General features: G+C 34.6%; 1 protein-coding gene across 6 annotated transcripts in view; it reads left to right on the forward strand.

Annotated features, from left to right (window-relative positions):
• The window catches only part of LOC585805 (protein tweety homolog 1-B), a 45,901-nt gene that overhangs the window by 11,339 nt on the left and 19,185 nt on the right, over positions 1-15,377 (forward strand). For all 6 annotated transcript variants that reach the window (XM_011666602.2, XM_011666603.2, XM_011666599.2 and 3 more), the window contains exons 3-8: positions 10,390-10,501; positions 11,113-11,357; positions 11,752-11,847; positions 12,468-12,540; positions 12,951-13,026; positions 14,983-15,038. In XM_011666602.2, the coding sequence (XP_011664904.2) occupies positions 10,390-10,501; positions 11,113-11,357; positions 11,752-11,847; positions 12,468-12,540; positions 12,951-13,026; positions 14,983-15,038 (658 nt within the window). The remainder of the gene's footprint in view (positions 1-10,389; positions 10,502-11,112; positions 11,358-11,751; positions 11,848-12,467; positions 12,541-12,950; positions 13,027-14,982; positions 15,039-15,377) is intronic.

Below are 15,377 nucleotides of genomic sequence, written 5' to 3' on the forward strand. Positions count from 1 at the left end.
CACCAAAAAACGGCGATCACGATCGCCGATCGTAAACTCACAAAAAGATGCGTTTACAATTTGTAAACGCGTTTAAATGGGGTCAACGCACTGACCTGTAGTGGGTCTACGTAGCATGTGCACACAGGTTTACGAATCCAGCTGAAGGCCACCCAAGGAGAATTGCCTGAAGAAGTGAGCATGAACAGTGCACCGTGGAACTGCGATTACGATGAGCGTTTACGATGAGCGTTACAAATCGCTCATTCTGCCTTCAAAATCAAGCATGAACGCGCCCTTATTCTGGTGGCTGGCTCAAGTGCTGATCCAATTTCAGTCTAAACAGGTAAAATGTACGTGCTCGTAAGCCCATTCCCTTTTTTCTCCTTTGATTTTCTAAGTGCAGTGAGTAAACAAACATTTGCACTTCAGATTTGATCTTCAATAACATTGCATTCATTAGATACACAAACTTTGGCTTGTTCATACATTAACATACAGTTGTATATGGTAAATGTATGTCCATGGTATGTTGCTGTCTGTTACTTGACCCATGTTTGAGGCATGTCCAGTGACTCCATTCTTGACCAAATGCTTCAGCTTGTCTCTTGTACCAGTCAATGGTTGTCCCACTGAGAGGATGTCCAGTTCCACTGACTTCCTTCACAAAAACTGTGAAGGGGTTTGTACGGCATAGTGGGTAGAGGTTTTATGTACAGGTAGTATGTACATTGTATGTTGATGCAGTCACAGTTTGGTCATCTCACTGCAAATTAGCAAACAGGACAGAATAGCTGAAAGCAGTCCTTACCATATATCATTTTGAATTTTACATTGATTTCCATTTTCCAACATATTTTTTATAGGAAGATCTGTTTCCTTTTAGATCTTAAATCTCTGTATTTTGACATTGGAAATAATGACAAACCTAAGAAAGCCTTTTAAAAGTTTGGCTAAGTTGTGACTAAAATCATGGACCTACTACCGGTATGCTAAAATTGTGATAAATCTAACCACCTCAATCCAGTGACTTGGAATATCATCCGTGTATGGGGTCAGAATGGGGAAGGTCAACAAATGTCAGTTTTATTATTCCTCATACCAGACATTTATATCTATTTTATAGGCCTGTCTTGTTTCACTGATTGCTATTGAACTTGGCGTGAACTTTCAGTATGTCATCAGAAAATACAAATTTTTGGGGCATTTGACTTGGGCAGCATCGGATCATGTGTGAAACACATTTGGCCTATTGACCACTATGAACCAGGGGCCATCTTGCGCCGATGTCTCTCTAAACTGTAAGCCTATGCTTCTAGCTTTGTGTCAAAATTAACAAAAGATACATGTCTTGTAGATTTGTTACTTAAAATGACAATTAAAATCTTTTTTAAACTAACATACAATAGTTAACATAATTTTCAGAATACCACCTGAGAACTTCAGCTGGTCTGCCATCTTGGTAGAAAGTGATTCTTGAGAAAAATACTTGGAATATCAGGGACTGACAGAAGGTCAAAGGTCAAGTGAAGAGTCGATATATCTCTTCTAGACATGGAGATGAAAAGATGATTTCATTTTGTACATACACTACAGCTTGTCATGTAAATGAGCAGAAATAGGATCCATGGTGACTTGAAAAATACAAATTAAGGGGGATGGAAGCAGGGAGACAGCATTCAAGGGTGATCATACATACATGTAGCTGATCACAATGATCAGGATTTATCAGAGATAGAAATAAATGGAAATGCTTGATCCCCATTCTTGAAAACAAACACCACATGTATTTGTCCATGTACATTGTACATTGTATGTACATGTAAAGCAGACAATCAAAAAAGAAAATCAGCAAGTCCAGTTTCCAAGAAAATAGTAAGCATCTCCAAAATCTCTGAAAGATAATTATTTCATTCTTTTCTGCTAAAATAAAGACAGCAATGTCATTTTGATATTAATGCAAACACAAAATTGCCATACATCTACATCTGCTTGTATGTTTGAAATGTACATGTTTTCATATTCATCCATTGTATGCAAATGACATGAAATATGATATTTTGTGTTTTATGAACATTTTCATGCATTAATAATACATACATGTACAACGTCCATCTACACATGTACTCTAGCATTAGTATAGATCGTCGGTTTGCGGCTTGTTTCGTGCGGAATTGCGCAGGTACCTGTACATGCATTCTCAGATATTTGGGCTTCTCAGACATACACTATCCACACACAGGTCTGTAATTCACAGAATGGGTGATATTAAATTACCATGCAGTATGGAATGGATTCAGTGTAGATGATATCCAGCCTGCTGCTATGTGCATCATTTCACTGGTAGAGGCGTAGAGATGCATGATGCGAATTATATTCTGAGAATAGATGATAGATGTTCATGATCATTAACATATCATTAACATATCATTAACATTTATTGAAAGCATGTTTTCAATCAAGTTTTTCTTCATCTCAATTTACAATTTGATAAGCCCGACCTTACTATTAATTACGATCATGCGTTTTGACAATAATTTGACAATAATAGAAAATAAAATGAATTATTGTAATATGGATGATGCCGTCATTGATATCAGCAGTGGATATTGGATCTCATAAATGTACAGTATATGTACAGTATGTACAAAACAATGTACATAGATAGCTGGTACTTGTAGCCTATTCAATATGAATAGATAAATTTGATTTTCATAATGAAATAAAGCTACTCGGTATGGCTTTGGTCGTAATTGCCTCAAGGTTTAGAAGCTCCAGGTGCTATGTGCCATTTGTTATTGTGGCTATCATCATTATAATTATCATTATTACAATAACAATATTGTTATTATTATTATTATTATTATTATTATTATTATTATTATTATTATTATTATTATTATTATTATTATCATCATATCTTTATTGATTTATCATCATCATCATAATCATCATCATCATCAATTTAAAAAAAAAAATAGAACAAACCAAACCAAAGTGTAAAGTAGAAAGTCTGGTATCATACTTAGGTAAAAATTATTACAAAAACTTAAAACTCATTTTATCCAAACCCTCCCACACTTGCACTGGTTTACTACATACAGTATCTGTTGCAATGCATCACATCACACAAGCTTGACGCTTACTGGACATGTACATGGAATGCATGCAATCATGATGCTGATATTAATGTATTGATTTACATGGTGCATAAGCATGGAAAGCCCTCCATCACTATCTGTAGCCTCTTATTGTTTGATGTCCATATGGCATATTTCCACTGTATTTACTGCAGATTATTGACCGTGGCCTCAATAAGAATAACACGCGTTGTTGTCATACGCTCTAGATATTGATGGCCTACATGTACGTACATTGCACCTGTACAGTGCACCTGTATGGTGTATACTGTAACTGTTTTAATGTGAGACAAACTTCTGCAAGATACAGGTGTACACCGATGTATAATTTGTAGGGATAAATGAGCATACACCTGTACATGTACAAGTATAATAATAATAATACGTAAGAGTTGTATGGTGCTAAATCCACTTGACAATCAATGTAATGTGGCCTCTAGTAGATGTGTGCTTGGAATAGGTATTGAACCAGTTTGATATCCAAATATCTATTCATTTGTGGTTTTAAAGCCAGGGTATATATGGATGGAGATTTGAGTTCTATGTACAGTGTACACATACAGTTGTGGAATTAGACTGGTGTACAGTCAGTGTAGACTGTAGAATAAAGAAGCATAGCTGAGGTCATAATTATAGATTGAGCCAACAGGAAAGTGAGTAAGTCCGTCTAAGCTAAGCTGCCCTCCTCTCTCTCTCTCTCCCTCTCTCTGTCTGTCTACTCAAGGAGATTTTACTCCTTGGTCTACCCATTTTACATGTACAGTAAGGTCCATGGTTACCCCCCTCTCTCTCCCCCTCTCTCTCACTCTCTCTGTGTCACTTTCAACCCTGAATTCACATGCAAGCAAGTCGTGATAAAGGGATACTCATTAAGCAGTCTTTACTTGAAGCTTGTCTGTAATGGACATTGAGGGCTGTAGTAAAATTTTCATAAATTTTGACAAAAGGCCTAAGAATGACAACGTACCCGACGCTCAAACTTTGGACAAATAGTAGAAAAGATCTGTGATGAGAAAGGAAGAATGTATAAATTGTGACTTCTTTGAAATACTCCCCTTAGTTGTGATATCTGTGAGTTACAGTATTTGAGTAGAAACCATTTTATTACCACTGCTTTTTAAATTATTTATAAATATGCTTTTTTTACTTCATATCCATAGCAATTGACATTAACCCATTGTGAATAACAATAACAATAATATTATTTATTTGCCATGATCTTACACACAATGTAGAAGTATTGAGTTAAATGCATACATTTGTTTAGAATGATTTTTAAAAAAATACTCCTGAAAATTTGAAGACAATAACTTATAAATAAGTTAACTTTAGTACCGTAATCACTGTTCATTTTCAAGAATTGTGATATGAAAGCCCCTGCAATCAACAATTTACATGTAATTCCATACCAACATCTCTCTATTCATCACATTTTGGACTTATTTTTAAACAGCTATTGCCAAAGTTAAATACATGTATCAGTACGTGTACCTGTACTGTAGTCTGTAGTAGACTCACTTCTAAACAAAAATTGGTGGTATGAACTGCATCTGGCCAAGTACATGTCAATCAATGTACAGAAAATTAATTTCTTGGTCATGATCTTGGTAAAGTGTAGTGAGTTGATTTTCATGAAAAATTTTAGTGGCTTATTCATAAAACAGCATCTTAATCTACAGAATAAATTGGCAAACCTTGTCAGCATACAGATGTATTCTTTTAAAAATTTCTTATAGATGTGCAATCTGAAAGTAAAACTGGTATAATTTGTTCTGAATGATCAGATATGGAAGACTAGAGCTCTGTCTCTAATTGGAGTGATAATTGAAGATTGACTGCCTGACAGTGAATCCATGTATACTGTAGAGCCTAGTATTATTTAGCATAGAGTAGGGATAGAAGTTGAGCGTTTGAGCGGCATGATCCAGAAGATGGCGGCATATATGCGAAGAATCTGTGTTGAATGAAGACAGCCTGATGATTAGGAGAGGCTGTGAACTCTCTCTCTCCTATGAGATTACCAGTTTATCAGCTATGAGCAGCTATCAGCGGCTTAATATCACCTGTCACTTTACTTTACGACCCTCACTCATTTCACTTCAATGCATGGAGTATCAACGTTGCCATCATGCATGGAGGCCCGGCCTGATCGACTGCCATCACATAAATGTACTTTTATACTCGGTTACACTTTGCTCTATCATGTAGAAAGGGCTAGGAATGAAGAGACTGGCCAGCCAGGGTTTAATTAACACAACATGTCTTCTAGTCTCTTTATAACGATTCCAGTCATTAGTTTTTTGGAATTCTTACAAGTTCCTTATTTTGTATTAAAATCTAGATAACATACAGAAAACAGGTTCTAGCAATGATTTGTTGCCAATCAAATTCATTATATAATGTTGTAATTTGACATTTTCCATAGTTTCCAAGGGCTCAGATTTGCCCGATAAATGTTTTTGTCAGTAACATGAAATCATGAAGACATGGGTATTTAATAGCATTGAATGAGAAATTTTGAGGAAGAAGTTATTAGTTTTTCATTGGAATTACATGTAGTCTTTTGAAGGCGGGGCAATCCCACTTTATAATAAGTTCATTTGTATGAAAGCAGAAAAATAAGATAAACAGAATGGTGAATGTTTGAAACAAATCAGACAAATAACAAGAAGAATTAGAATTGTTTTAAATATGAGATGACTAAATGAGTGTGAATCTTGAATTGGCAATGAGGTTCGTGTATGGTAATTACAAGGCCTAATTACAACTTTTTCACTTTTTGTCCTATTTCATTCAAACTTGCACCCGCCTACTTTTCTGATTTCTGCTTGCTTCTCTAGTAGTAGTCTGCTTTTAAGGTTTGATTTCCCTTTTAGTAAAAGAAAGTGATGTGTATCTGCATCACACACAGTACATAGTCATACATTACATGTTTGCCGGCAAATACGGTATGATAGAATTGAAGAATAAGTGAACTATGATGATAGTCACAGGAGCTCATAGGAGAAACAACAGGAGGAAGAAAAGAATAACAACAACAAGAGAAGGAAAACAAAGTTAGCGGAGGAACAGAAAATCATGATTTGGATATAAATATGAAAATTAATAGTTAGGGAGAATAGGAAAAAACTGAAGAAAATTGAGAAGTGCAATGGACATAAGATTAGCAAAAGATCCCTGGAAAAGGAGAACAGAAGAAATTAAAACAAAAATTAATGCAAGGTCTTTAAAGGCTATTTTATTTAGATTTTAGAGATACATGTTTGATCAAAGAGGTTTGCCCTGCAGCAGTCCTATATCCATGTCTGAGTTACATGTAGAATCAAAACCATGGACATGGTTTGTTAAACAGTAGGAAATGATTCATGGCTAACAGACTAGGTTCATTACAGTCTCAAGACAGTCTCAAGACAGCATATCAAACTGAACTGGTGAAAGTTATCATAGTGTTTGGAAAAAAGAAAAATAGTAATGCAATGTGCTTTTTGGCAAATTGTCAGATTCTCAGACACTAAAGCTGTAAACATTACAGCAGTTTTGCGGATACTGTTCATAGATTTGTGAGCTATTGGTAATAACTATTTATCCTATTGTAGAAGTGTCGTAGTCGAGTGATTTAAGCACTTGACTTAAAATTCAAAGGTCTTGGATCGATCCCGACACTGCACTAATGTCCTTTGGCAAGGCATTTTACATGTGCCACTCAATGCCCAAGAGAGAAATGAGGACCCGGTAGGATGACAAAAGCATTTGTGTTAGTTATTGCCTGTAGATGCCCACACGGTGACTATATTGTAGGAATACTCCTCATGGGGTGGAGATGGTGCACATTGTGCGTGAATGTATCTGATGACCGGGGTAATATTATCAGTAAAGCGCTTAGGCGGTTAGAGACGGTTTTCCATATTAAGCGCTATATGAATTATAAATCCATATTATTATTATTATTATTTTCAAAGCAGGATTCTTTTTTTTAAAGCCATCTCCTCCCCCCCCCCCCCAAAAAAAAAAAATGGATACATGTACATATATACGGTATCTGTAAAATTTCATGAAGGAAAATATTGCATTATGCTTGTGGTTGCCAGTCCTGTCAAATGATGTACATGTATGATATGGATGATTATCAGGGGCTTTATGAGATTAGAGCGGTATGGGGGTTTCCCCTTTGAATGTCTAGTTCAGCTTGAATGATGCAAGGCGTGGGAAGAGGACTCCCTGTCAAACACCAATCCCATATTGACACACACAGCATGCAAGGCATGCAAGGCTTGTAAGCATAACAATCCATACACAGCATGCAAGCATTATATTGACACACATCAAGTCATCATGCAAGCATTCTCTGCAGTAAAGCCTATCAAAGCAATTAGCATACAGTATATTCAGAAAACGCTATCACTTAATGACACTGTACGTAGTCTATTAGCCATCTGTGTACATGTACATGTAGTTTGTGTAATGTCTTTCTTTGTTCTCAGCTTGTGTGAGTCATACATGTTCAAGCCATGAAGTTATTAATTAGTAGTGTTTATGGTTGACTGCCCGCTCGCATTGGCCTCATCAATTACCAGAGTTGATGTGGACTTGATGAATCTCATTGTCATGCATAGATGCATGCCATTGCTATGACTCGAGAGGGAGTTCAGAATGATGCATGAAAGACAACAAAGTAAACACTTTCAGTCACATAATAAAGCGTTTTTTCAACCAGGATGCTGCAAGGTCACAAGGGGTGACGCAAGAGGTTGTAAGTGAACTTCATGACAACAAAGTATCAGAAACCACAAGATGCCCAAATATCAGCTTGTGTATTTGATAAGGAAATAACATTTTATAGAAGTGTGTTTTTTCTCGCTTGCTTTGCCTAATCTCTAAAAATTTAGAAATGGGTGGTTTCAGGCAGAATACTACCGTTTGATGATAGTTGGGCACCTTGCTACCTGAATACCATCATCTTGAAGGTCCACAAACATAATTATAACACAGTAAAGTGTCTCTTTTTTCTTCACTCAGGCTCAGCTAAGTTACAGCCTGTTTTTAATAGGAGACCAGTCACCTCAAGTGCTAATTTATAGGGGTTATACAGAGTATAGTGTAAATATCAACCCATAAGACTTTACCCAATACTCAGCAGTCTTGGGCGATAATATTTAATAGGGGTCCAATGCAAATAGGCCCTTCAATTTCAATTCCAACTCCAGACTCCCATGAATGTACAAGTACACAAAGTGCCCATACATACAGACTCTAAAATAAACCCCAGTCGAGAACCCTCTGAGAAAAAAAGTTGGTGTGCAACCATGTCTAACAAATATGAAAAAAAATAAAGGGTAACATAGTACATGTATGTAAAAAAATAAACCCATGCATGGAACCCAAGTCAGTTCTGTTCTGTTTGCAGCATTTCTTTGCAATTTTGAATGAGAGCACCTTCTCACCAGTTCCCTCTACTTTTATGTATTTAAACCTGCATTATTCATCTGTTTGAAGCTTACATGTATGCTTTGAATAGTATGCCTACATGTACAGCAGCATTGAACCCCAGAGACAGTTAATATAGAGTGAAATGCTTTAAGTGACTGGTGACTGTTCCCTTTAATATCTCACTGTTTGGTCTAGCCTGTTTCTTTAGCTCTCCCTTGAGGCTCTGCTTTTCTCAGCAAAATGTCTTTTGTCATTTTAGGTACAAAAATAAAGCAACCTTGAACACTTTGCCCTTTTATTGCCATAGCAACAAAAGATTCCCAGGCTGTACCCCATAGTCTTCTGAACTCAGACCCATCATGTTAATTTTGGAGCTTGATGTCAGATTTGATTCTGTTTCTACAGTTATCTACAATTATACATGTACATGTATGAAATATGTGTATACATTTGGAAAGAGTGATTCAACATTAGATCTTGGAAAGTAAAACTCAAACTGAAACTGAAAGTACTAAATTTGGAATTTGAGAATAAGCTAGCAACTACTGTTTGTGTTGCTTTTTAAATAATGAAACAGCGAAAAGAATGAACTTTGTTACTTTGACTATACTATATATATTTAGTGTATAAAATCACAAGCTCTTTCTTGGGAGTGAATTAAGTGTCCCCCCCCCTTTTGTTTAAGGTGGGGGGGGGGGGGTATTTACCATACATGTACATACATTTACATGTAAGTTTACAAATCACTAAGTATTTTGTTCTGTATGTTAGGGGATCAATGTTGCTATACTATATATTCAAAATGTGAGCTTCAAATATAATTTCTATAAAGATATATTGCCAGTTTGAAAACACTCTGTTATTAACCAAAAATGACTTGTATATAATTGCTTGATGCACCAGTTTGCTCTTGCATAGAAAGAAACCCACACGGAAGTGATGGAAGTTCATGGAACCCAAGTCTGTCTGTCTCAGGTTGTGAGCAAGGAGTTTAATCATGTCATTCTCTATTTTCTTCAGACTCCTTATCTGTAAGCCCATAGAATGTTAAGTATTTTTAGGTTGAACTTGATTTTATATGTTGTTGCTGTATACAGATGTACAAAACAAATTGTTTTTCATGTGATTGGTTCACTCATGTTTGCGGTGTACTTTCTTTCTCGAGGGGAAAAAAGTAAAGACAGAAAATTACAGTGTGCTAAATATGGAGGACCAAGTCATTTCCTTCACTAGGTTTTTACGACCTTCCTCTCGTGTTTGTCAGTGTGTATGCATTTGGGTATTTACAGACACAATATATCAATAGGGTTTAATTCTTGAAACTTTTATCCCTTTTGAGCTTAAGTATATATTACAAACTTCAAAGTGTGAAGACTGATAATACATGTATAAAACAATATTTTAAGTCTGACCTCTGGGTTTCCACAACTTTCAGTAGTTTTTTGATCCAAACGGTATGAACAACTCCTTGAAAGTGAAACTTTCTTCTTCCTTCCTGATGCTAGCAGTAATTAAGGCAGATTGTGTATCTGCTGAACAATAGACAATAATTATACCTTTTTTGGTGAAACTAATTCATGAATATTTCCCATTTGGCCTGATATTCTTCAACTTCAGACTTTTTGTACTATTTTGGTTTCATGCCGCTACAGACTGGTTAAAGATATGAAAAAGCTTCTAAATGTTCATCTTCTGATCATTTGACAGTTAAGGATGAAAAAACCTGATTTATATCAGTACATTGTACATTATGTCCTGACATATCACATTAACATGTTAGAATACTTTAGTGTGTTATTGATTTTAATGCATTTATCTGTCCAATCTTCTTGTTTTTATACAGAGGGCTTCTCGGAGTTGGTTACTATGGCAATGAGACGACTGCTATTGGAATCCATCATTTCATCAACTCAGCCAATGGGATAAATGACACTGTTACCAATGTGGATTACAAGGTAAGAACATCTTCCCTATCCCTTGGTTGTAGAATACTGTAGAAGCATTAATAGAACTTTATGAAGTTACCTGTACCTGCATCAAAATGATGATCATTGTTTTAATGGCACTGCTGTAATGTGCATTGAATGAAAAAGAGTTTTCTTGAGATCAGATGTTTAAGATCATAGAATAATTGATCAATGGACATTCCCTGTAGGCAGAGGCATATTGGTGACGCAGTTACATCTTCTAGTATTTCTTAAAGTCGTAAAGTATCCATCTCTTACATATATGTACGTAACAGATTTGTTTTATTTATCTATTTATTTTGTTTATTCCACCAACCCTTGTTAAATGAAGCTGATGGTTGATGCAATTGATGGGCAGTATTTAAAGATTTATAAGAATGCACAGGTCAGTGTATACCGGTAAATGTGACTGATGCTGCATGATACCAAGAAGGTCTTGATGATACTATTCATCTAGCTGTTAAAGGGTTGCTCAAGATAATTATTCATTTCTTTGTGTTAAAAAAGACATCATTATGCAAACAATTAATATGTAATATGTTGTTTAATTATGTTATCTAAAAATATATTTGTTATGATTTCGAATTATTGTTCATCAGATCAATAAGATTGAAGATGATCTTGGGAGCATTATTCCATCTGAGGTGGCATCGCTGGAAAGTGAGTTACGGAAGAACGTGAGCAATACGACAGCTCTAGGTATAATGCTTGAGATGACTGCCTCATTGACGCAAGCATCTGAGATGGCAGCAGCTAACCTGACGGAAATCAGTGAGAAGATCTCTCTGAGTGGATTGGATAGTAGTCAACTCATCAGTAATATCAAATATTATGACTACTTCAGGTTTGTAATCTCAGTTTTATACACACGTACAGTGTATGTATGTCATTTTAGGGTTGTGTTATTCCTTACTATGACCAATTCAAATTTAGAACACTATGGTCTTTTGCATGGTCCATACTGATTTTGTTCTTTTTTTGGTGGCAGCACCAATAAGGATCTTGCCTTTATATTAAAGCTGTCTCCTCATTCATACACTATTATTTTGTGATCTAATCTTATAAGTTTCGTAAATATGCTTTTTATAAATAAATACAATAAATGTCAACTAGAATTTGAACTACTGTATATGTACCACCTGATTTATTTTACACATTGTAAGTCATTCATGTAGATTTGTATTTGTATGCAAGGAAATGAATTGAATTAGAATAAAAGAGACAATTGTATCTTACAGGTGGATGGGAATGACCCTGATTCTGACCTTCCAGGTCGTGACCTGTCTCTTCATCCTACTGGCTGCATCAAAGGCATCAAGATATCTCCTAGTCTTGTGAGTAAATCTAACAGGTTTCTTGTGAAGCTCAACTCGGAAAGATATAGTTCTTTGTTGCAAATATACAAAGCATTTTTTAAAATTTAAGTTACTGAAGTTAATAAGTTCCCATTGATAAAATAGTATTGCAATGATTGGAGCATTGGTCTTTTAACTGAGAGGAACTAGATAATAATAATAATAATAATAATAATAATAATACTCAGTTCTTTTATAGCGCATAACACATTACAGGATAGCATGTCCCTATGCGATGTCAAGTTTGTATAGGGTCCTTCCACAATCTCAAAATGCTGTAATTCTGTCTATGTTTTTGTTATTAGATCAAGTAAAATTAAATGGCACTCAATTCAAGAAATTAGCGTAAATTGTATGTTATAGATTCTTAATGTTTTTCTGTCCTTTACAAAGCAGTAACATTACAGGCATAATTAAAAAGCTCTAAACGGTAACAGAGTGGCTTTATATTTGAAATTGCAACTAAGAATTTTTGTAGACAGATTGAGAACAAAGTTTAAGTTCAGAATATGCTGAATATGTGATATGCATGGAATTTGGAACCAGTGTTTTCTCTGTGTGTGATATCAGACTTCAATTCAATAATTTGTTTGTTACAGGTCCAGTATCTTATGTATCGTGTGTATCTTGATGATCTGGTGTTTAGTTGGAGCAGAACTCTTCATTGAAGTGGTAAGTACTTTCACACTGTCGAGAGTCTTATGCTCAATCAGTTTTTGTAAAAGTGTTCAAATTAAATTATTACCCAAACCTTCCCTCTTACCATACTCCCAGTATTGAAAATCAAACATTAAGCCAAATCAGTTTGATAGTTTCCCATGATGTCCTACAGAGTCTGAGATGTCCCTAGCCTGGATCCAAATGTTAAAACTTTAAGAGAAGGATTAGACAGATACATGTAGGTGGTGAAAATTGCAGTGTCTGCAAGAAGAGTGTTTAATTTATTTTTAATTTCCTTTGATTTTGTTTCTTTTACAAAATGAAACAATGGCAATGAAAAAAGCATGCACATTTCATATGAGTTCTTGATGTGTATATGTAATTTGTTAAATATTGCATTGATTCTTGTTGATTAATTGCAGGGGCTTGGTGATCTGTGTGTCGATCCTAGTCAGTATATCATGACTGAAACCAGTAAGAAATCTGAAATATCTCAAGGTAAGATGCGCTCATAAAACATTGATCTGGAAAACAGTTATTTCATATTCTTGGTATTTGACATGGAATCAAAAGCTAACACAAAGTAACAGATTAAAGAAGTATTGACACTCAGATAGTGTTTAATAGATAATTGCTAAAAATCATCTCACAGCAGTTAATTTTCACATCAAAACGAAAAATCAAGTTTGTATTCAATTATGCAATTTTCTGTAAAATATGAATGGTAATTCTTATTTATCAAATATGTTTTATTAATAGAGGTACCCTCTATTAACATAATGTAAGGTATGCAGTTTGTATCAATTACCAGGAAATATTTTGTTCTGTATGTTACTGGTTCCATGTTGCTATGCTATATATATTGGCTTCAAATATTACTTCTATAAAGAGAAATTGCAGAGAAGTTTAAATGCACCCTCAATCAACAAACAAGGTAGCTTGTGAGTAGACTATTTGACACACCTGTATTTACTTATAAGAATTTCATTTATATTGGATATTGCTTATGACAAGTATTACTTGTGCTTCCTGAAAAAAGTGATACGCAACACGATATGATACTAAACATGAAGTGTATACTTGATATAAGTCACATGATAACTTCTCAGCCAATAGACTCCTATCCAACAAATACCCTATTTCATATAATGTCATCATATAAGTTTATTATCTGTGTTATATTCACCTGCATCTTAACTTAATGGTATCTGAGTCATACCTGTAGTGTCTATTATTGTGGTTAACAATAGAGTATCTATTGTAGAATGAAAGCCCTTACAAAAACATGTGATACTGATTTGCATATGAATGACAAACGGCCATGGGATGTGATAGAGTAAAGCTCTTTCATGACAGGCCTGCTTTCATTACTAGTTCATATGCAATGGTATCTAGTATGAAATGAAAGTCAGTTCTTTGTATTGATCATGGGGGAACAGATTGTACTTGACAATTACACCCATTCTTCAAGTGGAATTATATGTTAGGTTTAAGCTACGTTCAGCAAAGTAACTTTCATTCTGTCTAATGTTGCATTATTAGACCGAGCCTGAACTCAGTATTCAATCTTTTTCAGTACTAATTGTTTGGATATGCTTGTAGCTTAGAAAAACATTTTCAGCTTTGTTTTTCTCTCTCTTGTTTTGATAGATTTTGTTGTATTTTGTCAGCTTGTATAGACAAAACAGCACTTTGGAATTTATTATCTTGCTTAGTTTATTGAACCAGAACTTGAACTTTTTTCAGCTATACAGAGCAAAGATACTAGTTGTCATACTTTGGTTATTGATAACTCAAAACTCAATATCAAACTGAGATTTCTTATTAAGTTGACAAATTGATTTGGAGTAAATTTTATGATTTCTTGAATGTTGTTTTTTTAATTAATGGTCTGAATATTTGATTGTACTTCACTTTTTCATAAATCAAGACCACAACATTTAGATGTATCAATATTTAATTCAGAACATAATTGCCAGTGTGTATTGCAGCTAAAATGTCAAACCTCTTGTTTTCTCTCCGAGTTATGAATCATTAGTGAGATTGGATATGAACAAGTTGGGAGGAGTGCTCAGCAGTGGCATTATTGGATCATTTAATTGGATGTACTTTGAATGAGATGATTATCAATACAAATGCTCAAAAGCTGTTAGCTCTCATGGAGTGGCAAGCTTTTCATTCTGTACTTATCACTTTCATTCTGCAATGAAGTGGATCCAGTAATAACATGATAAATTGATTTTAATGTGTACATGTTGTTTGTTTGTTTATTTCTAGTGACAAAATAACTTGGGCAATGAAGAGATAGAACGGTTACCTTCCATAAATCACAAGACTAACCCTACTCTCTTTAGAGTCAGAGCCTAAACCTGGAACTATTAAAGTTATAATAAATACTAGTGATATTGGTATGCACAAATGATTTGTATCTTTATGTTTCTTTCTTTTCTTTAGATGTTCTTGAATACTACATTCAGTGCACAGACAGCAGTCTAAATCCCTTTAGCTTGGTAAGTTTGTACAAGGAAGATTTAACAGTATATTTAATTATATAGATATATGTGAGTTGTTCAGGGTGTCTCAAAAGAAGATGTGTCAAGATTTTGATTGACAACATATTACAAGATATTTGCCTCTTTTATATCCTTTTTTTTTTCAAGTGCAATTTGTTAATACACTTTGTTGAAAAAAGAAAACATACACCCATATTTAAATTTTGGAGAGGAATATTCTTCCTTGCATTTCATTTATTTAGTTTTGTAGATGACCCTTACAATTTAGACAAATTTTTGTCATAATTTAAAGAAAACGTTCAAGTTTATCTTGAAAGAATGCAATATGATGAATAA

This window comes from Strongylocentrotus purpuratus, unplaced genomic scaffold, assembly GCF_000002235.5.
Source record: "Strongylocentrotus purpuratus isolate Spur 01 unplaced genomic scaffold, Spur_5.0 spur5_scaffold_14, whole genome shotgun sequence".
NCBI classification, from domain to species: Eukaryota; Metazoa; Echinodermata; class Echinoidea; order Camarodonta; family Strongylocentrotidae; genus Strongylocentrotus; species Strongylocentrotus purpuratus.